A 24,195-nucleotide genomic window follows, 5' to 3' on the forward strand; every position below is an offset into this window, starting at 1 on the left:
CTGATTATTGTGTTGACAGATCACAATATATTGTGTTGAATATTGGGTATGGTATTTTGAAAGGGTATCAAACAATCTGCACGTTTGACACATTTTAAAGCATAAATCAGGGTTGATATCCTTAAACACTTGAATCTTAATGTGGTGTTTTCAGAGTTTGAAACCACTTGAAATTGTAACTGCATTACTTTCATAAAATAGTTTCATAGTGGCTCGGCCGGGTTCTACAGGATGCCAGGTCTGCTTATAAGCTGTGTCCAAATTCAATCTTTGCAGCCTCCGAAGGCCGGGTCCTTCAGAGAGAAATCAGCTACATCAGCTGATTTATCAGCTACATCAGCTGATTTATTTCTGAGTGAACACTTGTTGCCGTCATTTAAACTCACAAAACCTCATTTTGAAATTCATGTGAGATCTCAATGTTCCCAAAATGAGCTCAATGTGAAGAAAACATAAAAAACATGAAGTCTTTGAATGTTTCACTGTGTGGAGACCAGACGTACTGAAAGATGCTGTGAGACAGAAAACTGACGACCTTTAAAGGAGCAGACTGTAGTTTTTATGTAGAAATGTTGATGAGAAGAGAAACATCTTCAGTGACTGAAACAAGCTAAAGAAACAAACTCTCTGTTTTCATGACAGAAGGTGCAGAGAAGCAACATTAGGAGCGACGTGGTCTCGTTTCTTGGACCTCGTTAGTAACCAGGCAACAGCGTTTTGGACGAGCTGTAATGACACATTACACTGTGATGATCATAAGTTTAAATGTGTCCAGGACAGGCAGTGAAGAAGTTTATAATGAACATGAGCATCAGTTTGAATCAGTTTGTACATTGAAAAGATCATCACTAAAGATTCATTTTGACATTTACAGATGTTTCATAACATAATAAATGCTAACAAGAGCATTTCATGGCTTCCACAGAAATGTAGTGATGGATACAGTTTGTGTTCAAATCAGGAGCTGAATGCTTTTTTCTTTGTGATTTGCCTCTTTACTATGACAGCCATCAGCTGATTCAAGTCTCTCACCAAAGTTCATTCAAATGACGGCTGAGGCTTCATTTCATTAATGACTTGACATGAAAATGCAAAACAACATTTACTTTTTTCCATTCAAGCTTTTCTCTTCCCCATTTTGAGTTTCATGTTTGATGTTGATGTGATGTCCTTCGTCTTATTTCATCAGCAGTTTTAATTTCATCTTTAGTTTCAGCTTTCACTTCCAGCATTTCCATTTTAAATTTCCCTTTTCTCATGTCCTCACTTCACATTTTCACATCATCATTTCCATTTTAAATTTCCAGTTTTAAAGTTGAGTTCAGGCCTAATTCTTCCTAGTAGGGCAGTAAAATGATCTTTTTCATTTTCTATTTGAATTATGAGCCAAAATATCTTCCGTCCAGAGGACAGTGTGACTCTGAAACTGCACCATGTTTAGATGGAAACCATCAGCGGACTAATGCTTCCTCTTCTTCATGAACCATGTATGTAGCCTGTAGTTGACTCTGTAACACAGCTGAGGTGGATGAGGAAACAAGAGATGAACTACGAGCTCAGCAGTCTGTGCATTTCTGCTCCTGGATGTGTGTGATGAACTCTCACTAGGTGTTTGTAAAGACGGCTCGTGTTTCCACTCGTACGTGCAGAAGACTTGTTGCACTTGTGGCTCCGAGCATCATCCACAGCGACTCCAGTGGAGTTTAACCAGACTGTGGAGCTCAGTGTCATCAGAGCAGGTCTGAATGAATCATCAGTGTCAGTCCTGTACAAAACAGTTCAAAATGAGCTCCACCTCAACAACTCCAACAGGAACATCATGTTTTCACATTAATGACTGAGTCACAATCATCTAATGAACTGATGACAGTAACCTGAAGGTTCCTGTTACTGTCAACAGTTGAGTCTGTTCAGGAGGAGACTCTCCGTCCTACAGACGACACAGAGACACTGAGGAATCATACCAGGGATCAGACCAGAACCCAAACCCAGGATAAAGAGGTTCAGTGAAGGTGGTGTTGAAGGTGTGGAGGTGGATCAGTGTGTCAGAGGAGACTCTGTAGAAGGACAGAGTACCAGCAGGACAGTCCACATACACTGCTACTCTACCAGAGAAGGGGGAGAAGATGGAGCGGGAGGTGATGGATGTTGATCTGTTATTGTGACTGACAGAGTAACGATCATCAGAGCAGTTCAGACTCCACGACTGATCATTGGCTCCAAACTCACAGTCCTCTGTGTCTCCTCTCCTGCTGATTCCTCTGTAACTCACTGATATATGAACCTCTCCGCTCCACTCGACCTCCCAGTAACAGCGACCAGTCAGACCAGTTCTACACAGCAGCTGAGGACAGTCAAACCTCTCTGGATGATCAGGATACGACTGAACCTCCTTCAACACATCTGACATCATCTTCCTGTTGTTGTCAGACAGTCTGATGTTTCTGCTGACTGTGTTTGTGTCGACTGTGAGCTCACAGGAATCTGATGGAGAGAAAAAGACACAACACAGCTGCAGTTATTAATCTGTCATCAGTCTGATGATGACATCACACATCTGAACCAGTGATGTCACAGTCTGATGATGACATCACAGATGTGAATGAGTGATGTCATCAGTGTGAAGCTGCTTTGTTTTCATGAATCAAAGTAAAAACACACTCACACTTCCTCAGACCTGGTGTCAACCATCGGACTCCAGCAGGCTCCACCCTGAAAGGAGGAGGAGGAGGAGGAGGAGGTGGGGGGGGGAGGAGGAGGAGGGGGAGGAGGAAGAGGAGGGGAGGAGGACGAGAAGGAGGAGGAGGAGGAAGAGGAAGAGGAGAAGGAAGAAGAGTAGGAGGAGGAGGAGGAGGAGGAGGAGGGGGACGAGGAGCAAGAGGAACAAGAGCAGGAGGAGGAAGAGGAGGAGGCAGGAGGAAGAGGAGGAGGAGGAGGGGGACAAGGAGCAAGAGGAGCAAGAGGACGAGGAGGATGAGGAGCAAGAGGAGGAGGAGGAGGAAGAGGAGGATGAGGAGGAGGAGGGGGACGAGGAGCAAGAGGAGCAAGAGGAGGAGGAGGACGAGGAGGAGGATGAGGAGCAAGAGCAAGAGGAGGAGGAGGAGGGGGACGAGCAGGAAGAAGAGGAGGAGGATGAGAAGGAGGAGGAAGAGGAGGAGGACGAGGAGGAGGAGGAGCAAGGGGAGGAGGACGAGGAGGGGGAGGAGGAAGAGGAGGAGGAAGAGGAGGAGGAGGGGGACGAGGAGCAAGAGGAGCAAGAGGAAGAGGAGGAGGTGGGGGACGAGGAGCAAGAGGAGCAAGAGGATGAGGAAGAGGAAGAGGAGGAGGACGAGGAGGACAAGGAGGAGGAGGAGGAGGAGGAAGGGGGAGGAGCATGGACACAGAAACACACACACACACAGACACACACAGACACACACACACACACACACACACACAGTGTTTGGATCAGAACATATCAGGATGTGAGAGGAGGCGGAGCCTCTTCTCCTGAGCTGTGGGAGGTGTCAGGGTCAGAACAGAACTCATATGAGGGGCAGTTCTCTTTTTCTTCACTTTAATCTTTATTGATATTGTCACATAGTAACAACCAACAAACACAACCAGCAGGAACATTCACTGCTTTGGGTTCCTGTCAAACTGCTTCTTGGAGTCTCAGTTTATGTGTCAGTGTCTCCATCACAAAGATCTCCTCGACAGCTGCAGCCATTGGATCTCCGTTGGCGGTGCTTCCTCACCTCCTTGCCTGGTGTTTGCTTTGTTGCTTGCTACTAGCAGTATTTTAATCAGATATACATCATGTGCCAAAACCTTTTCCTTCCACAGTTTACATAAGTGGAGCACCAAACTACTTTTGGGACCTCGTATCCTAATATTAGCTGCAGTACCTTACATACCATTTCCCACAATACACTTATTTTGTTACATCTCCAGAGAACATGAGAACGATGGACATGGTCAGACCCACATTCTCTCCAACACTTCTGATGACTGCAGCTGCCTGCTTTTCATTTTCGGTGTAATAAAGAAACAGATCAGATTCTTCCATGAGAATTCCCTCCAGATTCATGAATTGGTGGATGAATGGTGAGTCTTCCACATATCATGCCAACTTTCTTCTCAAGTTTCTACATGAGTTCTTCTTCCCATGTCACCTTGATATATTCAGTTGAATGACTGTCGTCAGTGCTCATCCTTGATATAATGCTGAAGTTATTCTTATGTCACTTTCCTGGTTTGCTTTCATTATGATTTGGATGACACCATTCATCTCTTTGGAAGAATCTGCTGGATTTCCTCTTTGTAATATTCCTTTAGTTGAAGATATCTGTAGATTTCATGAGCTCCAGATTCATACTTTCTTCTCAGGTTTTCAAAACTCTCCAGCCTCCCTTCCTTCACCAGAACACACCAAGCTGTTATTCCTTTTTAACCATTGCTTAAATCCTTGATCAGACTTCACAGGCAGGACATTTCTATCGTCTGCTGCCCATTTTAATATATTCACATCTTTCTGTATCTTAGATATTTACAATACTTTAAACCACAGGTCTAACGTGTGTACTGTTATTGGATCCATATTCATTTTGACTTCCTTGTGTAGTTTATTGTCTCCGATCATATTTTGAATTGGGATTTGGTTCACTTCTCTTTCTATATCTTTCCATGTTGCTGTGAATTCTGACTTACACCAACAGTACACAGGTCTCAGCTGAGCAGCATAATAGTATTCCCTTCATTTTGGGAGGCTCGTAGCACCTCTCTCTCTCTTTGGGGAGCTGAAGAGCTCTGGACCTGACTCTAGGTCTATTTCACGTCCAAGTTGTTATAATTTGCTGTGCACAGGTCAGAGATGCTTTCAGTGATCTTCACACACAAACAATGAATTGACTTTAGATTCCAGTTAAGGTCGTATGACTCTCTGATCACTTTTGTTGGAGTATAGTTGAGTGATAAAATCTGGGTTTTGGAAACATTTATCTTATACCCTGACAGATCGCCATATGTTTCTAGAAGCTTCATCAAATTAGGGAGCGTTGTATTTGGTTGTCTGAGGAAAGTAATGATGTCATCAGCGAAAAGCCTAATTTTATGTTCTCCTCCTCCAGTTGTGACCCTTTAAGTTCTTTGTTTTCTCGTACTGCTCGAGCTAAGGGCTCAATAAAAATCACCAACAAGGTCGGAGACAAACAGCCTCCCTGTCTGGTCGATCTCTGCAGATATATCTTCTCAGTCAGATCTCCATTCATTTGAATTCTAGCCGAAGGTTTTTGGTAGAGTGTTTTAATCAGTTGTGTTGATTTATTATTGAATCCGAATCGTTCTAATATCTGATAAAGAAACTTCCAGTGAACACAATCGAATGCCTTTTCAGCGTCAATGCTAACAACACAGTACTTTGTTTTTCTCTTTGTCTTTGCTAATTATGTGTAAAGTTGGTCTGATACTGTCTTGGGTTTGACGGCCTGATATGAATCCTGTTTGATCTTCATCTATTAATTCTGCTATGAAGGTGTTTATTCTTTTAGAGATAATTGACGTATATAGTTTATAATCTTTATTTAGTATTGAGATCGGTCTGTAGCTTTCACATCTGTCCCTCTCCTTTCCTGGTTTTGGGATGATTGAAATGATTGCTTCTGCCCACGTTGGTGGTATTTTGCTTTCTTTGAGGGTCCAGTTAAAAGAGGTCTGGAGGGCTGGTAACAGTTCCTCCTTATAAATCTTATAGCATTCTGCAGGGTAGCCATCGCTCCCTGGAGATGTATTGAATTTATTGCTTGGATAATGTCTTCCCTTGTAATGTCTGCTGTGAGTCTTTCATTTTGGTAAGTGCCAATCGACGGAAGATCTAGTTGATTTAAGAAGGTCCTCATTTCTTCTTCATTTGCAGCAGTTGGTTGTGTATATAGTTTTTCACAGAACCTCTGGAATACTCTTTCTATATCTTCTGGTTCATGTATCGTCTCGTTGGTGTTTGGGTCCTTAATTTTATGTTTGCTATTTATTGCTTGCTGTTTTCGTATTCGTTTTGCTAGGAGTTTTGTTGCTCTGGGACCAGTTTCATAATAATTTTGCTTCAAAAATATGATCTTCTTTCCATATTCATCCAACAATATCTCATTTATCTTCGTTTTAGTATCCTTAATTTGTTTATATATTTTTGGGTCGTTTGTTTGATGATATTGTTGCTCTAATTCTCTCAATCTTATAGAGTGGTTCTGGTACGCTTCTCTTCTAAGTCTTTTTATTAAAGTGGTTTTAGCTATTAACTTTCCCCGGACAACCACTTTTAGGACATCCCAAACAATATACGGGTCGACTGCTCTATTGCTATTGTCCTCCATATAATGCCTAATTTCCTTTTTTAATTCTTCCACCAAACAGAGTTATTATAACTAAGGTTCAGGAACTGGACCACACCACTCCTCCTCGCTGATCTGCCACTCAGGCCGAGCCAATCAAACCACCTGCGTCTCATCAACCTAACCACCCGTGACTCATCAACCTAACCACCCGTGACTCATCAACCTAACCACCCGTGACTCATCAACCTAACCACCTGTGCCGCATTAACTCAACCACCTACGCCGCCCTGATTCAATCACCTGTGAAATCTATATATGCAAGTCTAACCATTTCTCTCCTGTTCATCTCAAGTTCTTACAACCCTCCCCCCCAGACCCTCTCCTTCTCCACTAGCCTCTCTCACAGGATCACCGGCAGCCCAGCCTTCCACATCACCATCCCACGGCAAGAAGATCCTCCAGAACAGGGACCCAGGCCATGCCAGCACAGGAATCCTATCCTTTCCAAAATCTTCTACCAATTTAAATAAACCACCTTCAGGTTAAACTGTGGCGTGGTCTTGTGAGTGAACCCTTTATTATTCAGTATTCCTACATTAAGTCTCCAGATTGTTTGTCTTTTTCTGGCATTTAGATGTATTTTTAAAAACAGGCTGTTATGATCTGATATATCTGCCCCTCCAGTTTTACACTCGGACACTCAGTACCTATCACCTATATTTAGAAAGAAGTTATCAGTTCTTGAGTGTACACTGTGTGTTGCTGAATAATGTGTGAAATCTTTTTCAAGGGGGTTGAGATTCCTCCAGATGTCGATCATTCCCATTTCTTCTAAGGACAGCTTTACTAATTCAGACATCTGTTTTTTATTTCCTTTTAAACTGGTTGTAAACTGTATTTTTCAACATTTTGGTGTCTGCACCAAAGGATACATGATGTTTGTCTGTGTTACTAACTGGCTGTAAAGCCCAACCTCATCATGCATTACATGTTTCAGTGTTCAAAGTGAGAAGAAAACATCTGTATTGAAAGTGAACAAAATGTCACAGCTGTATTTTTAAACATTTTGGTATAAGTGTTATAAAATCTGCATGATAAAACTGACATATGTGTTCTGGGGGGAAATAGCTCTAAACGAACACTGCAGCGTTTCTATCATGTTTTTTTTTCTGAAATAAAATGTGGGCAGCCAAGAGTGGATGTGAACTTGTGACAGGAAAAATGTCACGTATGCTTTAATGGAGCTAGCTTCATTTTGTTTACATCCAGAACTTACATTGGGTCTCCAACTTAGGACATCGTAGAGTCTAATCTTCTGCTACTTAACACATCCCTCTAGCCCTCGGACCTGGTGAAATATTAACCTAAGTCTGTCACATCATATGGCCAACTATAAAGATGCAATCTGCCTGTTCCCAGCATTAGCACAACACTTTGTGATAGTTAGCTTGTTACCTGTGACGACATATGCTAAATGTAACGTCTCCTTCACATTAGCAAGTGACCGACCTGTCTGGGTGCGTTTTGAGATGCCTGATGAAATTCGACGTTGCATCATTTATCCTGGAGCCACACACACGTTACATGTAGCTGATCACTTATTTCCACTGTGCACTAAGTTATTGTAACCAAAAGTAATGATAAAAGGCACAACTCCGGGAGGACTTGTTGTCGCCATGGTCAATGTATTTTTTGATCTGTGAATGTGCGCACATAGTGCATGCAAAACGTTGCACATTATGGCAAAGGGGACATGCAGCTTGTCATATGTTTCCCCAACGTATATGCACCAATAAAATGAAAATGAAATACATGAATGAATTTAGATTTTTTAAAAATGAAATACAGGTTGTTCACGAGTCTCGAAGCTCGAGTCCGAGTCAAGTCTGAAGTCTTTTGTGGTGGAGTCGCAAGTCAAGTCTGAAGTCACTGTTTGTGCGACTTAAGTGCGACTGGAATCAAAGTCTCAGACTCGAGTCCCCATCTCTGGGAGGTACATATACATTTATCAACGTGACAGGTTCAGTCTCTAGTTTCCCTTGACTAGTACACATCTTCCCTCTTTATCCTTCATTTCCTTTTCACTAACAAATGTAGTTGTAATCAGAACATGTGAGCGGAGTGAAGCGGAGCAAAGCGCAGTGGGGAGCAGAAGGATTTTGTGTTGAGCGAGGAGCAGCTATCTTTTTTAAAAAGTTGAGCGGAGCCTTATCTCTCTCTCCAATTTCGCTCCGGTCGCTCATGCCACACCCAGAATGCATCTTTGCACCTGCGCGCACACCCACACTATTTTCTTGGCGAAATTGGAGCGAGAGATAAGGGTCCGCTCCACCTTTTAAAAAAAAAGCCGCTCCTCGCTGCGCTCTGCTCACATGCTCTGGTTGTAATTGGAATTAGTATCATAACTCCTCTTTTACGTCCTTGTTTATATGAACTGTAATATGAATTTTTAAACTGTACGTGTTCTGTTTGGGACCGGTGGGTTTCCTGTAACAATATGACATGCTGTTTTTCTTTTTTCAATTTTGTTCAGACCATTCCTCTCTTCTTAGGTGTATTTAGAACATTTACATTGAAGGATATTATCTTTAGATTGTTACTTACCATTCTGCTTCAATAATGTGTGTGCATCTTTTCCCAAGCAGCTGAACATAAACGTGAACAAAAACAAAATAAAGAACACTGTGAACTATATGGGACTTCCATATGGGGGTTATTCTTCTCTTCTCCACCAGGTCCCTGTTGGTGGGTGGATGGGAAATCCTCTTCTGTGAGGGCCCATCCATAGACCCAGAGCTGTGTCCGTATAACGGCGTCAACCCCAGTCTGGACCTGTCCAACCTTGTTGGTGTTTTATATATGTTGAAGTCAAATAAATGAAGCCGATCGTATTATCTTGCAGTGCTGTTAGTTCTTTCACTATCGGGGCGTCAGTTGTCGGGTCTCCTCTGATATCCTTGCAACTTTTCCTTCGCCCGCTGTGCCGCCACATCCTGCCTGGACCCACCGCGTCCTGCTGGTTGCCATCCCAGGGCGACACGGGTCCACTCCTCCACAACCCCCAAGTCTTCACTCGTGCCGAGTCAATCCCCTTGCTTTCATGTCCTCAGCTGCGTCCCGCTCGTTGTCGTAGCTCTTCATGCCGTTATTCCAATGGATTTTTATTTTCAGTTAATGGGGTTTGAAAACGAATGCCCCTCTCCTTCAGTGTCCTCTTAATATTTTGGTACGTTTTGTGTTTTTGGACAACCTCGGTGGGGTAGTCGTGGTCAAAATTGATTTTTTTGTCGCCCACCTGCAACCCCTTCTTTTCCCATACTTTCTGTAGGACCATCTCCTTGGTTTCAAACTGAAGGAAATTAACTATTATTGATCTCAGAGCGTCTCCTGGATTAAATATTCGTGAGAGAGCTCTGTGGGCTCGTTGGATTTGCAGATTGGCTTCGTCAAAGAGCCGCAACTCTTTTTTAAGTAGTTAATCCAGGTAGTCGGTGACAGAGCTTCCTTCTGTGTCCTCAAGGCCAAAAATCCGGACATTGTTCCTCCGCTACCTCATTTCTAGATCCGTTATTTTGTCCTGCATCTGGCGTGTCCGTTTTTCCATCTTCTCTAGAAAATAATTTGCCGCCATGCTGAGCTCTTCCAACTCCGCTTTGTGAGTCTGGGCTTCGGTTATGTTCGCTTTTTGTTCCTGTAGTTCCTTGTTACTTTCCATGAGTTTGCGTTCAATATCTCGTCTGAGGGTGGCGATTTCTTGTCTCATCTCGCTTTTAAGTTCGTCTTTAAATGTTATCAGTTCGTCATGGAGTTCCTGCTTGAGGTCTCTTATATCTTTACCAATGCTAGCAAGTCCTGCTCTCAGCGTTTCTGCCTGATCCAGGTTAAAAGCTGAGCATCCGACCCAACCGCCATCTTGCAGGAAGCCCGAGGGGCAGTTCTCTTTGCCTCAGGTGTTAACAGGAAGGTAGAGAGGCTGGCAGTTACTGTCCAGTCAAACATCAAAGGGTCACTGCTTTGGTGAAGACATGATCAACACCTGTCATGAAGTGTGTAACAGTTGTTCTGTTGTTAGCTGACAGTATATAAGTCAGGACAGTGTGAAGACTGCAGAGACACTGTGGCTCTTCTCTCTGTGCTGCAGGTATTAAAGAGACAATTTCCTTCACAACACACACACCTTGTTATGTCTTTTGATAGAGCTAGGCTAGCAGTTTCCCCCTGCTTCCAGTCTTTGTGCTAAGCTAGGCTAACCATGTCCTGGACTTCTCTCTGTACAGAGATGAAGCTGATTCTATCCTGGTGAAGAGGACAAAAAGGGATTTTTCTCAAAATGACAGACAGCTCCTTTAACATGCAGAGATCTGTTCAAACTCAGTTATTACCAAGAAACAATGATCATGTTTGTTCCTGGAGATGTTCTCCTCCTACACAAGTATCTCCTCTTCATGTTGAACCAGTGTTCATGTTCTGATAAAAGGAAAAGGCTTCTTACATGTGTCACTGTTCATATCACACTCATACTCATCAGACTCTTCCTCCTCCATCACACTGACTCTTCATACCTGAGAGTGTCCAGTCTCCAGTCTGGATCCTTCAGTCCAGCCGACAGCAGTTTCTCTCCTGAGTCTCCTGGATGATTGTAGCTCAGGTCCAGCTCTCTCAGATGGGAGGGGTTGGAGCTCAGAACTGAGGCCAGAGAAGCACAGCCTTCCTCTGTGATCAGACAACCTGACAGCCTGCAGACACACAGAACAACACACATGGCAGATCATCTGAGGAGACTGATGAGTCAGATACAAGAACAGACTGTCTCCAAATAAATTAACACTTCTCCTCATTAACTAATCATCAGTAAACAGAGTCCAGCAGAGGCTGATAAGTATATGTTTCACTTCTCATAATAACAGTAAACATCTCTAATTTTTTGTGCTTCAGCAAAACACCAAATAATCTTCTGCATCCCCTGAAAAGGATCCATCCCAGCAGTGGCAAATCTTCAAGGCCTTCAAGGTATTCAGAGAAGGCCCTGGAATCCTCAGTAGGGATGTCACGATTACACGATTACTCGATTTCACAATTAATTGCGGTATTAAGCGCTACGATTAATTGATCATAACGTTTCCTGAATAACGTCAGAAAATATTATGCCGGAACCATAGTTAAGGGCAACTCAAATGGAACGAAAACAAAGTTACGCAACACCCACGTGTTGCTGCACCCGCGTGTGTTGCTTTGTTTTTGTCCCTGCAAGTTGCAGAAGAGATGCGTACCTGTGGGGAAAATGGCAGAAGAGTTATTCCCCCCGACCAAACGTGTTAAGACCAAACGTGCCAGCATGTAAATCATGTTATAAAAAAATTGCAGTCAAAGGAGGAAACACATCTAATATGTTTCAACCACCCAACTTTGTTTGCCAAAATAAAGGTAAATACACAGTAACATTAAAATACGTCAATGTTTTCCTAACGTTGCATTGAATTGGTAGGAAATTAAATGTTAGCGTGTCATTTGCACTTAATTGTGTACGAGTACGACACGGGTTGGCCTTTCAGTGCAGCGTGAGGTCGATCGCTTTTTTTTCTCTTTTTCTTTTGTCGTCGGACAGACTCAGTGTCAGTGTGCAGTGACCTGTAGAAGAAAACGCCATGTAGTCAAGGTCCTCACTCAGTCAGTGAACATTTAGCATTACCTCCTTTTGCTTTCTCCCATCTGTGCGTAAACGTTGGGCTTGTGCTTCCAGCTCGATCCAGTGCTTGTACACTTGTGCTTCCAGTCCGTTTCATGTTTTACTAATTTGTTTATGTCATTGTAATTTAAACATAAAATAAATTAACCAAAATAATAGATACGTTTTATATGTGGCCACATAAAATTAGACAAATGATTAAAATGATTAAAAATAAACTTAAACATCTGGTATAGATGACAATTGATGACTTAAATAATTGAAACAATTCTCCTGGGGGATTAATGATTGGTCCTATATAAATAGGTACTTAAATATACAAATACAAATATTGGGTCATATAATTAGTAATATAATTATATTTTGACAGTCAACATAAGTCATTACAGATGTTGCATCTCGTTGAACTGGTTGCATTTTGTTTCCACACACTTGTTAAATGATTGTTCATAAAGTGACTGTCTACCTGACGTCCGATAGTGTGTGCGTGTGTGTGGCTGTGTGTGTGTGGCTGTGGCTGTGTGTGTCTGTGTGCGTGTGTGTGTCTGTGTGTGTGGCTGTGTGTGTGTCTGTGTGCGTGTGCGTGGCTGTGTGCATAACTAGAACAATGCAATTTTGAAGATGGAGCAGTAAAATTCTATTTTGCCAAAAGCTTAAAAATGGCGAGTGATTTTTTTTGGGGTTAGTCTTAAAATTAGCCACATTTTGTACTTTTATCTACATTATTTTAATTAGTTACAAGACAAGACAGCTGTTTTTTTTTAGGCAGATAAAACGTGATTGAAAAGTTTAAATTTAGATGTTATTTAGTTTATTCTTTAATTACGAAATATATTCTAAACCAAACTATATTTACACAGTTGGATGTTTATGTTGTTCTTTCTATTTTTATCTTAATAAACTACAATCTAAAGTTTTACCACTGATCCCTCTGGCTTCTTCTGGCTTCAGGATATTCTTCAGATTGGCAGAATTATCAAATTATATATTATGATGAATATTGATAGTGATCAATATGGAAAACAATGATTTGGATAATATGTTTTTGCCATATCTCACAGCCCTTCTTTGCTGTATGTTATGTTTGTTTTTCTTGAGATGACTTTTGGTCCAGATACATATTAAGAATATTTGAAACTGTCTCTGATAATAATTTAACAACAAAAGCAAAAACAAGAGAAAATGATGAAATATTCTTGTGGAAAGTAATTCTCTGAGTCTGTACACTACCTCCACAGTAAAGTTGAATGTATTTTGACAAATTAAATGAGCAGACACATTACTACAGTTTAGCTGGCTGTCTACTTATATAAATCAGATTTTAAATGGTCATCAGTTGAATGGGTTAATGTATCCTGACCTGAGACTCTCCAGTGTACAGTGAGGACTCTTCAAACCAACAGACAGCAGCTTCACTCCTGAATCCTTCAGGTTATTGTTGCTCAGGTCCAGCTCTCTCAGACTGGAGGACTGAGAGCTGAGAACTGAGGACAGAGCTTCACAGCTTCTCTCCGACAGGTTACAGCCACTCAGCCTAGAGAGACAACCGCAAGGAAACAAATTATACATTTTCATTCGTATCTCCTGCTGAAAAACAGCAGATAGTATTTATTCATCAATAACTTCTACTTACAGAGCTTTGTTGGAGACTTTGACCACTGGCAGCAGCCTCAGAAGAGCCTCCTCTGAAGCAGCGTATTTCTTCAGGTCAAACACGTCCAGATCTTCTTCTGATGACAGTAAGATAAAGACCAGAGCTGACCACTGAGCAGGAGACAGTTCATCTGAGGATAGACGTCCTGAACTCAGGGACTGTTGGATCTCCTCCACTAGAGAACGATCATTCAGTTCATTCAGACAGTGGAACAGATTGATGCTTTTCTCTGGAGACAGATTCTCACTGATCTTCTTCTTGATGAACTGGACTGTTTCCTGATTGGTCTGTGAGATAATTCCTCTGTCTGTCAGCAGACCTTGTAGGAGATTCTGATTGGTCTGCAGAGAAAGACCCAGGAAGAAGCGGAGGAACAAGTCCAGGTGTCCATTTGGACTCTGTAAGGCCTCGTCCACAGCACTCTGGCAGAGGTGTGTCTCTGCAGATTCTTCTGTTCTTGTTTCAGATGTCTTGGATCTTGTTTGTTCTTCTGCCAGCAGATTGACTCCAGAGTTGATGAATGTCAGATGGACATGAAGAGCAGCCAGAAACTCCTGAACACTCAGATGGACGAAGCAGAACACTATGTCCTGGTACAGTCCACTCTCCTCTTTAAATATCTGTGTGAACACTCCTGAGTACACTGAGGCTGCTGTGATATCGATGCCACACTCTGTCAGGTCTGATTCATAGAAGATCAGGTTTCCTTTCTGCAGCTGCTCAAAAGCCAGTTTTCCCAGAGACTCAATCATCTTCCTGCTCTCTGGAGTCCAGTGTGGATCTGTCTCAGCTCCTCCATCATACTTGACGTTCTTCACTTTGGACTGAATCACCAGGAAGTGGATGTACATCTCAGTCAGGGTCTTGGGCAGCTGTCCTCCGTCTCTGGTCTTCATCACATCCTCCAGAACTGTAGCAGTGATCCAGCAGAAGACTGGGATGTGGCACATGATGTGGAGGCTTTGTGATGTCTTGATGTGGGAGATGATTCTGCTGGCCTGCTCATCATCTCTGAATCTCTTCCTGAAGTACTTCTCCTTCTGTGGGTCAGTGAACCCTCTGACCTCTGTCACCATGTCAACACACCCAGGAGGGATCTGATTGGCTGCTGCAGGTCGTGTGGTTATCCAGAGGCGAGCAGAGGGAAGCAGGTTTCCCCTGATGAGGTTTGTCAGCAGCACATCTACTGAGGTGGATTTTGTGGCATCAGTCAGGATTTTAGTGTTGCGGAAGTCCAGAGGAAGTCGACACTCATCCAGACCATCGAAGATGAACACAACCTGGAACTCTTCGAAGCTGCAGATCCCTGCTTCTTTGGTTTCTGTGAAGAAGTGATGAACAAGTTCCACCAAGCTGAACTTTTTCCCTTTCAGCACATTCAGCTCTCTGAAAGTGAATGGAAATGTGAACTGTATGTCCTGGTTGTCTTTGTCTTCAGCCCAGTCCAGAGTGAACTTCTGTGTTAAGACTGTTTTCCCGATGCCAGCCACTCCCTTTGTCATCACTGTTCTGATTGGTTCATCTCTTCCAGGTGAGGCTTTAAAGATGTCTTCTTGTTTGATTGTTGTTTCTGGTCTGTCTGGTTTCCTGGATGCTGTTTCAATCTGTCTGACCTCATGTTCATCATTGACCTCTGCAGTCCCTCCCTCTGTGATGTAGAGCTCTGTGTAGATCTGATTCAGAAGGGTTGGGTTTCCTGCTTTAGCGATCCCCTCAAACACACACTGGAACTTCTTCTGCAGGTTAGATTTAAGTTTACGTCGACAAACTGGAGCAAGATGTCCTGATTGAACAAAAGACAAATACGATTCATTAATAAATTATAGATTAAATATTTCAACATTTTACTTCCTCAAAGAATCAGTATATGAAGATATTTTTGTCCATCTGTTGAGACTTCAGTAAACGTCTCATTGATCCAACATGTTAAATCTTTAGAGAAATCCTCTTACTGCTCTGCAGACAGTCAGCCAGATCCTCCTGCTTCATTTTCCTCAGGAAGTTCAGTGTGATCTTCAGAAATGCCTCTCTGCTGCTCCTCTTCTGCTCTTCATCTTCACCATCCAACACCTCCTCATCCTCATTCTGACTTTCTAAGTCTTCTGGGTAATCTGAACTCAGAGCCTTCTGGATCTTCTTCAGCTCGTTCTTCACAAAACTGACAATGTTGTCCTCCAGCAGCTGGAACATAATATTATATGAATGAGACGATCAAACTAAAATCATGGAACCAAACATCAGATCCATGTTGGACAGACTGACAACCCACTCATGTATTAAGCAGAATGGAGATTATTATGAACACCACAGATGTAAAAGTAGTTGTTGAACTCTGATTCCAAAAAAGTTAGGATGTTGTGTTAAACACATATAAAACAGAATGCAATGATTTCAGAGACGATGTATTTAATGTTGAGTAGGAGTCTCATCATCACTAATTTTTGCAAATGTATATTATTCTGCATTTGATGGCAGCAACAGGCAACAAGTTATGACAGGGGCAACTAAAGACTAAAGTTGCAGCAAAATGCTCCTAAAACACCTGTTTGGATCATTCCACAGGTAAACAGGCTAACTGGTAACAGGGGACTGTATCATGACTGGGTATAAAAAGGACATCCACGAAAGGCTCAGTCGTTTACAAGAAATGACGGGGCGAGGTTCACCACTTCAAACTGCGTGGACAAACAGTCTTCTACAGTCCATTGTAGCCGCTTGTGGACACCAGTGGTGACAAATTGGAGTAGGAGGCCTTTCGGGCTTGGTTAGCCCAGGGGTCTCCTGAAGCAGACAGGCCCGAAGTGGTCGCTATGAGGATCAGCACCACAATTCATGACCATCACCTACGGTCATCAATTGTGGGTACTTTCCTCTGTAGACTGGTATATCTGATCTGACCTGGGAATGACTGGGGATCCCCAGGAGGAGCTGGAAAGAGTTACTGGGAGAAGGACTAAGCAGGAATACACTACTTAGCCTGCTGCCACCCGACCCTGGAAAAGTGGACGCAGATGGATGGATGCATTCTGTTTTTATCACACATTTACACATTTTCCTACCTTTGTCTGGAATCAGGGTTGTACATGTACATACCATAAATATTGAGTCCAGGTGTGTTTGATGTTGCTGAGCAGACTGACCACTGGGAACCTCTGAGCTCTCCTGCTCGACTCTGTGGAGGAATCATGAAGAAATACATGAGATGCACCGATCGAACAGCCAGGTACCAGAATCAGCCAGTGTTTATCATGACAGGCTATGACCGGTGACGGGTCGATCAATGTCAGATACATCTGATTCTGTACCGGTCACTTTTACACACATGCCTCATGTTCAATGGATCATAGATATTTCTATATATATGATTTAAAACATCTTATATTTACTGAAATTTTTTGGACAGATCTACATGGTCAAGTAATTAAATACTTAATCACTCTAAAACGGCATGTTGAAGAATCCTTGAGCAAGATACTGAACCCCAAATTGCTCCTGATGAGCAGTCGGCACCTCACATGGCAGCTTCTGCCATCAGAGTGTGAATGTGTGTGTGAATGGGTGAATGTGACAAGTGTTGTAAAGCACTTTGAGCGGTCAGTAGACTGAAAAAGTCCATTCACCATTTACCAGAGGCAAAGTGAAACTTCAGGTTCTCCTGAATAACATGATGTATGACGCTTGATGCTGACTGATAGAGTGAGGGAGGAAAAATAAGATAAATACAGGAGAGTCAGGTGCCCCAGAAACTGTTCCAGGTCTTTGAAGGTTATCTCGCTGTCTGAGAGAAGACAGAGAAAGAAAGCTGCTGCCAGAGAAATTAATTAAAAGTCTCTGTTAATGTTAAGTTACTACGACCATCTTCTTGTTCTCTTCACAGAAGAGTTGTTCCACACTGTGAAAAGCTGGTTAGCAGCTACGAGTCAGGATAATCATCCAGTTAAAATAGTGACTCTGAGCTGTGAAGCTGGAAGTGACCAGTGGAAACACTGAAAACTCAAATATGATGGTATGGTAATCTGACATATTGGGCTGTGATACTTGAATATATCAAACATATTCAATAAATCACCACAAGTCAAAGTGTTGCTGACGACATTGAATCAGATGGTTTCCCCTGACATTAACGTGTTGATGGTACTGCTGATCCCACTGTGAATCAACAGTTCAGTCTGAGTTCTGTACAGACTTCAGTTTACTGTGTTGGTTCAGCAGCTTGTCTGGTTTGGGCCGTTCAGCTCTTGTTGACCTCTATAATACTGTGGACAGCAATGCACAGCTCACACAAGCTAATACGATGCTACTTGTTCAGCACTAACTGGTGAGTCACAATAAATTTGCAGCAGGTGAAGTGAGTGAAACATTTTTTTGTGATCAAATTTTTATTTTATTTTCATTTTCATTAAGTTCAACAGAAATATTTCAGGGGATACAATATTATTAGAATGAATTCACAGAGAAAGACAGTTAGCCCAGGACAAAAGAACGTGTCATGGGTAGTACTGATGATAATAACAACAATAATAACAAAATAATAATAATAAACAAATAAATAAAATAATAATAACAATAACAAAAATAATAATAAATAAAATGTAAAAGTAAAAATAAAATTACATACATAAGATACAAAAAATACACACAAACCCACACAGACTCACAAACATATTGACAAGACAGAGGGGACTTGACATCTAGAGGCACTAAGGTGAGAGAGCCAGTGGCAGAATCAACTTACAGCATGTTTTTCAAAGAGTCAGCGGTGTCACGCCAGGTGTTAAGGGTGCTTTCATTAGCACCATTAATCCGAGCTGTTGAAAGCTCCATGTATATGACGTCCAAAAGGGAGAGAATCCAAGATTGAATAGTTAGAGAATGAGGTGGCTTCCATCGAGTTGCAATCATTTTCTTGGCTGCTGTCAGTCCAGCAAAGATGACTCGCTTTTTGAGTTTAGAAATATTGAGGATTGACAGATCATTTAAAATCAACACACATGTAGTCACAGGCACCGAATCATGTATCAAATCAGACAGTTTGGATGCAACATTGCCCCAGAATTGTCTGACAGGAGGACAGTCCCAGAACATGTGAATAAACGTGCCCCGAGCTTTCAATGAACACAGATTACAACACGGCTCATTAACAATTTTCATGTGATGGAGTTTAACAGGGGTGAGGTATGTTCTGTGTAAGAAATTGAAGTGAATTTGTTGATGGTCTGGATTACGAGAAGCTTCATGAATGCTGGACCACACCGCATCCCAATCAAAATCCTGAGCTAGGTCTGAGCAATCTCTCCTCCAGACCCTCTCCACAGGGAGTGAGACAAGGTCTGTTACCTGCAGAAAATGGTACAATTTGGATACCATACCCTTAGCTCTGTTTTGTTTAGTAAAAAGATCTTGAAGTGGGTGGGTGGGTAAAGAACATTGCCACGGTACGCCATGTGCTCTAAGCGCTGACCTTAGCTGTAAATAAAAGAAAAAAGTGGAACCTGGCAGATCGAATGCATCCTTAATATCAGCAAAAGAGAGTAATCCAAAATCATTATAGATGTCTTTTAAATAGTGAACACCCCTCTGTTCCCACTGGGGAGCAGAGATAGGCCTTCCACCAATCAGAAGTGCCTTATTGTTTAATATTGGAGAAAAGGTGTGCCACTTGCAGGAAAGATGACAGTGTGTTTCAGCTAATCTCCAAACCAGCACAAGATGGGAGATAATGGGGCCAAGGAGTAGTTGACACTGCTTTTTAGAAATGTTGCTAAAGAGAATATCTTGAAGTGTCCACGGCTGAACTATATTGCTCTCTAGCATGCGCCAAGAGACAGAGGAATGAGAATCAAACCAGGACAGCAGGGGCCTGAGCACGAACGACCAAGCATAAAGTTTAAAATTTGGAACTGCCAGGCCACCATCCTCCCTCCTTCTCTGAAGAACAGACAATTTCAGACGTGGCCGCTTCCGGTTCCAAATGAATTTGGAGGTTGCAGATTGGAGCTTGCTCCAGTAATCAGATGGAGGGGGAAGAGGAACCATGGAGCTTACAAAATTGATCCGGGGCAGAATATTCATTTTTATAATAGAGATACGGGCTCGAATAGACATAGGGAGACCAATCCACCGGTCCATGTCCCTCAAGATCTTATTCAGGGCAAATGAGTAGTTATGCTTAACAATCTGATTTAAAGAAGAAAATATTTCAATTCCTAAATACTTAAAGTGTTGTACTATGGGAATATTAGCCGGAAGGATAGATGTTTTAGCAGTGTCATTCAGATGTAAGAGAGCAGATTTGGACCAGTTAATTTTAAAACCTGACATATTACCAAACTCCTCACAGATGGTCAAAAGGTGCGGTGCCGACTGAGCAGGATTTTCCAAGAAAACTAAAACATCGTCTGCATATAGCGACAGCTGGTGCTGGGTGTTATAAATAGAGATGGGGGAGACCAAGTCGGACTGGCGAATTGTTTGAGCTAGTGGCTCCAAGGAGAGCACAAATAGTGCAGGGCTTAGCGGACAGCCCTGACGTGAGGACCTGGAAACTGGGAAGAGGGAGGAGTATGTTTGACCAGTTAGTACCTGTGCTGAGGGGTTTGAGTATAGTGTCTTAATCATACCAATAAAAGTGTTACCAAAGCCCATTGCCTTCAAAACAGACCATAAATACGACCATTCTAATCGGTCAAAGGCTTTCACAGCATCGAGTGAAAGTACAGACATGGGTGTTTTGTTATCTGTTGCAGCGTCAATGATGTGAAGTAGACGTCTAACATTATCTGCTGCAAGCCGGGACTTTATGAAGCCTGTCTGATCAGGATTGACTAATGATGGCATGTGGTGCTCAAGGCGGCGAGCAAGGAGCTTTGCAAAAATCTTTAAGTCAGAATTCAGGAGGCTGAGAGGACGGTAGTTAGAGCAGTCAGTAGGATCCTTATCTTTTTTCAACAGCAAAGAGATGAGGGCCGTGTTAACGTCCCTTGAAAATCTGCCTTTTTCAATTGAAAAAACAATCATATCCAGAAGAAATGGGCCCAACTGCTCCCAGAAAATAATATAGAATTCAGGAGGGATCCCGTCAATGCCTGGTGATTTACCACTCTGCATAGCCTTAGCTGCATCCCACACCTCTTTTAATAAGATCGGCTTATCTAAGTCATTAGAGTCTGTACTTGATAGCTGGGGCAAATGTAACTGACTTAAGAAATTATCACATCGATTTTTGTCTAAGGACACCTCTGATTTATATAATTCGGAGTAAAATGTTTGAAATATTCCATTTATCTGTTTAGGGTCAGTGCTAATATTGCCATCTGCCGACTTGATAGCTGGGATGTCTGCAAAGTGGTCACTGGTCCTAATTCTCATGGCCAGGAGATGGCTAGGTCTGGCACCATGAAAGTAATATTTTTGTCTGGTCCTGCGAGTTTGAAATTCTGACTGTTGCTTCAAAATGTTGTTGATTTCCTTCTTAACTAGCGTACGCTGTAGAGCAACTTGCTCTGTAAAATTAGATTGCAAAGTAGAATCCAGCCTGGAAAATTCTGCCTCAAGATTCTGCAATTGAAGAGATCTGGATTTGCGTGCATTAGAGCTAAATAATATTGTGTTACTCCTAATGAAGCCTTTTATAGCATCCCAAAGGATTCTGGGGTCCTCTACAGAACCAACATTAAAATCCACAAATTCTTTGAATCCTGTAATAAACTGATTATTATATGCTTCGTTTTTTAATAACGTGGTATTAAAACGCCATCTGGCTGCACGTTTAGATAGACGGCCCAAAGTTGCAGAACAGAGGACTCCTTTGTGATCTGACAGAGCTATCGGGAGTAAGACAACAGTATTAATACGCTGAAAGAGCTGGGGGGAAGCAAAAAGGAAGTCTATTCTAGAAAAAGATTTATGTCGGCCAGAGAAGAAAGTGTAGTCTTTGATGGAGGGGTTGATTAATCGCCACATGTCAACCAGCCCCAAATTACTGGCCAAGATTTTAGAGCGTTCGTAGCCATGACCTGCCCCCCTGAGGAGGTTGTGCTCGACTTATCAAGAACTGGATCCCACACTGCATTGAAGTCTGCTCCTACAATGAAGGAATAGTCTGTTAATTCTAACATTTTTGTTGTAATTAGATTGTAGAAATTGCTGTTGAAATCATTAGGAGCATATGCTGATATAAGGGCTATTTTTCTTGAGTTAAATTCTATTCTAGCAAACACAATTCGACCCAAGTGAGTGAAACATGATGAAAACCAGAGAGAAATCCAGAGAGAAGTGGATCAAACAAACCTGAGGGTGATTTCACACTGAACTGTGTCAAATGAAGGACACAACTTCTTCTCTGAGCTACATGTTAGCAAACAGGAACAAGTTGGTCTGGTTGTTTCTGTAACACAATAAAATGTATTTTTCTCTTTTAGCTTGTTTGACACGCTGCACATGTTTGAGCTGAGGTAAAGGTGTGCACTGTCTCCTCTTTGAGCTCGGGCAGGAAATAGTGATCCATAACATTCTTCTCTGCATCGACAGACTCCTTCAAATCAACACTGGAAAATGATGATTTGATGGAGGAACTCTGTGGAATCAGGGTTAGCCTTCGTTAGCAGATAGCATCTGTTAGCCTCGGTGAAATGTGTTTTATACTCATGCAGTCATCAGACAACAGTCAGAACGAGTGTGTGGAGGAAAAGTTCAACTGGAGAGCAGAGCTGCAGACTGGTTAAACTGGGCAGCTTTCAGATGTGACAATATAAATGTGAGTGAAGAAGAACGATGCTGAAAACAAACTGACAGCTTTAAAAAACTTCTCTGGATAATTAACAGTTAAAACATGAAGCAGTCACATTTTAATGATATTAACAGCTTACCTCTGTGCAGCAGAGGCCTGTTCTCCTTTAAAGTCAATGAAGCGATCGATCGACCGGTCACTCTTAAAGGACACACAGCTGGGCTCAGGTCCAGGTCCAGGTCCAGGTCCAGCAGAGTCTGGTCTCCTATAGATGCTGTTAGACAGAGAGGAAGACCACCAGAGATTGAAATTCTCTTTTTATTCTTCAGACACAGAAGCTGCTGGAGAAACTAGCAGCTATCAACAAGAAAAGGATCAACACACCAGAGTTCAATAAAACATGAAGCTGAATGATTTCAGTCTGTGGATCATCGCTTCATTTTCTCATCAAATATTGAACCAAACCAGAACAAAGTCACTGATTTACTGAATCCTGTCAAACAAGAGGTAAAAAAACAGTCCTTCAAGACACACAGCTGGTTCAGAACCAGGTTCTAGTTCCAGTTCAGCAGAATCTGGGGTCTTGTTTATAAAAGTTGTGTACTTACGTCACAGGGCTGAAAAAGGCGTACGCCACTTTCTACACAGAACTTGTGATGTGTAAAAACAAAGCTGAAGGAAGAGCTGAGTGAACTAAACTGTAAGTTAACTCTGACCCATGCCTACACACATTTTGAAGACGAGGAAAACTTCAAATGACAGACTGTGAGCTGGTGAATTGTAGCCACAGAGTAGAAATTCAATTAAATTTGAGCCTCTCACACATTTAATTTCCCATCAGAACGATGCTGAAAACAAACTGATATATATGTTTGACACGCCACACATATAGATATATAAGGTGATATTAACAGCTTACCTCTGTGCAGCAGAGGGCTGTTCTCCTTTAAAATCAATGAGGCGATTGTGTGACTGGTCACTCTTAAAGGACACACAGCTGGGCTCAGGTCCAGGTCCAGGTCCAGGTCCAGGTCCAGCAGAGTCTGGTCTCTGCTGTTCTGGGCTTTAACACAACACACACAGAGCTTTGAGTGTGAATAATGATGGTGGAGTGATGTGAGTGGTGGACAGGTAGAGATGGTGGTCTCACCTCTGAGCTTCATGCTCCCCACACAGACTGGTTTTAGAGGGAGGGACTCTCTCCTCTCTGTCCTCACACTGATTCATGCTGCTCAGCTCACACACACTGTCGTCTGCAGAGGAAACACAGATCATTCATCTGCACATCAACTCAATATTAACAGGCAACTATTCATTTCAACAGCAGCGGGCGTTGGTGATTAGCTGCAGGGTTGTGGGGCAGTGTGAGTTGGTCACTCCATAGTTTGTGTGATGTAACGTCGTGAACTTTAACCCCCACAGATCCAGAGGGTGACAGTATGCATCTCAAATCAGTCTGTCAAACTGAACAACGCAGGTGACGCTGCTATGTTGCTCTGCTACCAGCAGGCAGGTCCTTCGAGCGATCGATGATCCTAATCGACAAATTAAAAATAATATGAAACAACCAGGATGTGAAGCCGATCATAAGATCAGTTTTCAACTGAAGCACAAGACCAAAGTGAGAGAACACAAGTGAAGCATCATGTTAGACTCTATTCTTTGTGTCTCTGCTGATTCATGCTGCTGATCACATCGACAGTTTACATCACTGGCCGCCGCAACGTCACGTCAGGTTGCGTTTGTCCAAAGCTGATCGTGCTTCACCTTTCTAGCTGCAGCTGGCTTGGGTCAGAACCGTTAGCTGATCTTTAACAGT

At 42.4% G+C, this 24,195-nt stretch overlaps 1 protein-coding gene across 1 annotated transcript; it reads right to left on the bottom strand.

Annotated features, from left to right (window-relative positions):
• Positions 1-536: 536 nt before the first annotated feature.
• LOC141011122 (protein NLRC3-like) lies at positions 537-23,658 on the bottom strand. Its single transcript, XM_073484358.1, has 10 exons — positions 23,527-23,658; positions 23,296-23,439; positions 22,516-22,650; positions 16,742-16,820; positions 15,601-15,829; positions 13,628-15,431; positions 13,355-13,528; positions 10,871-11,044; positions 2,666-2,712; positions 537-2,484 (listed from the first exon to the last, which is right to left on the bottom strand). Exons 1-10 carry the CDS (start codon positions 23,649-23,651, stop codon positions 1,931-1,933), a joined length of 3,465 nt encoding a protein of 1,154 aa, XP_073340459.1. The 5' UTR covers positions 23,652-23,658; the 3' UTR covers positions 537-1,930.
• Positions 23,659-24,195: the final 537 nt, after the last annotated feature.

This window comes from Pagrus major, chromosome 16, assembly GCF_040436345.1.
Source record: "Pagrus major chromosome 16, Pma_NU_1.0".
Lineage (NCBI taxonomy): Eukaryota > Metazoa > Chordata > Actinopteri > Spariformes > Sparidae > Pagrus > Pagrus major.

Bases quoted from the DNA above. Each gene is read 5' to 3' on its own strand.
- LOC141011122 (XM_073484358.1), bottom strand. From the start codon at position 23,651: ATGATCTGTGTTTCCTCTGCAGACGACAGTGTGTGTGAGCTGAGCAGC. The intron at 16,821-22,515 runs GTAAGCTGTTAA...ATTCCTCCACAG, and splicing joins CAGGCCTCTGCTGCACAGAG to AGTCGAGCAGGAGAGCTCAG. The intron at 13,529-13,627 runs GTAAGTAGAAGT...TTGTCTCTCTAG, and splicing joins AAAGTCTCCAACAAAGCTCT to GCTGAGTGGCTGTAACCTGT.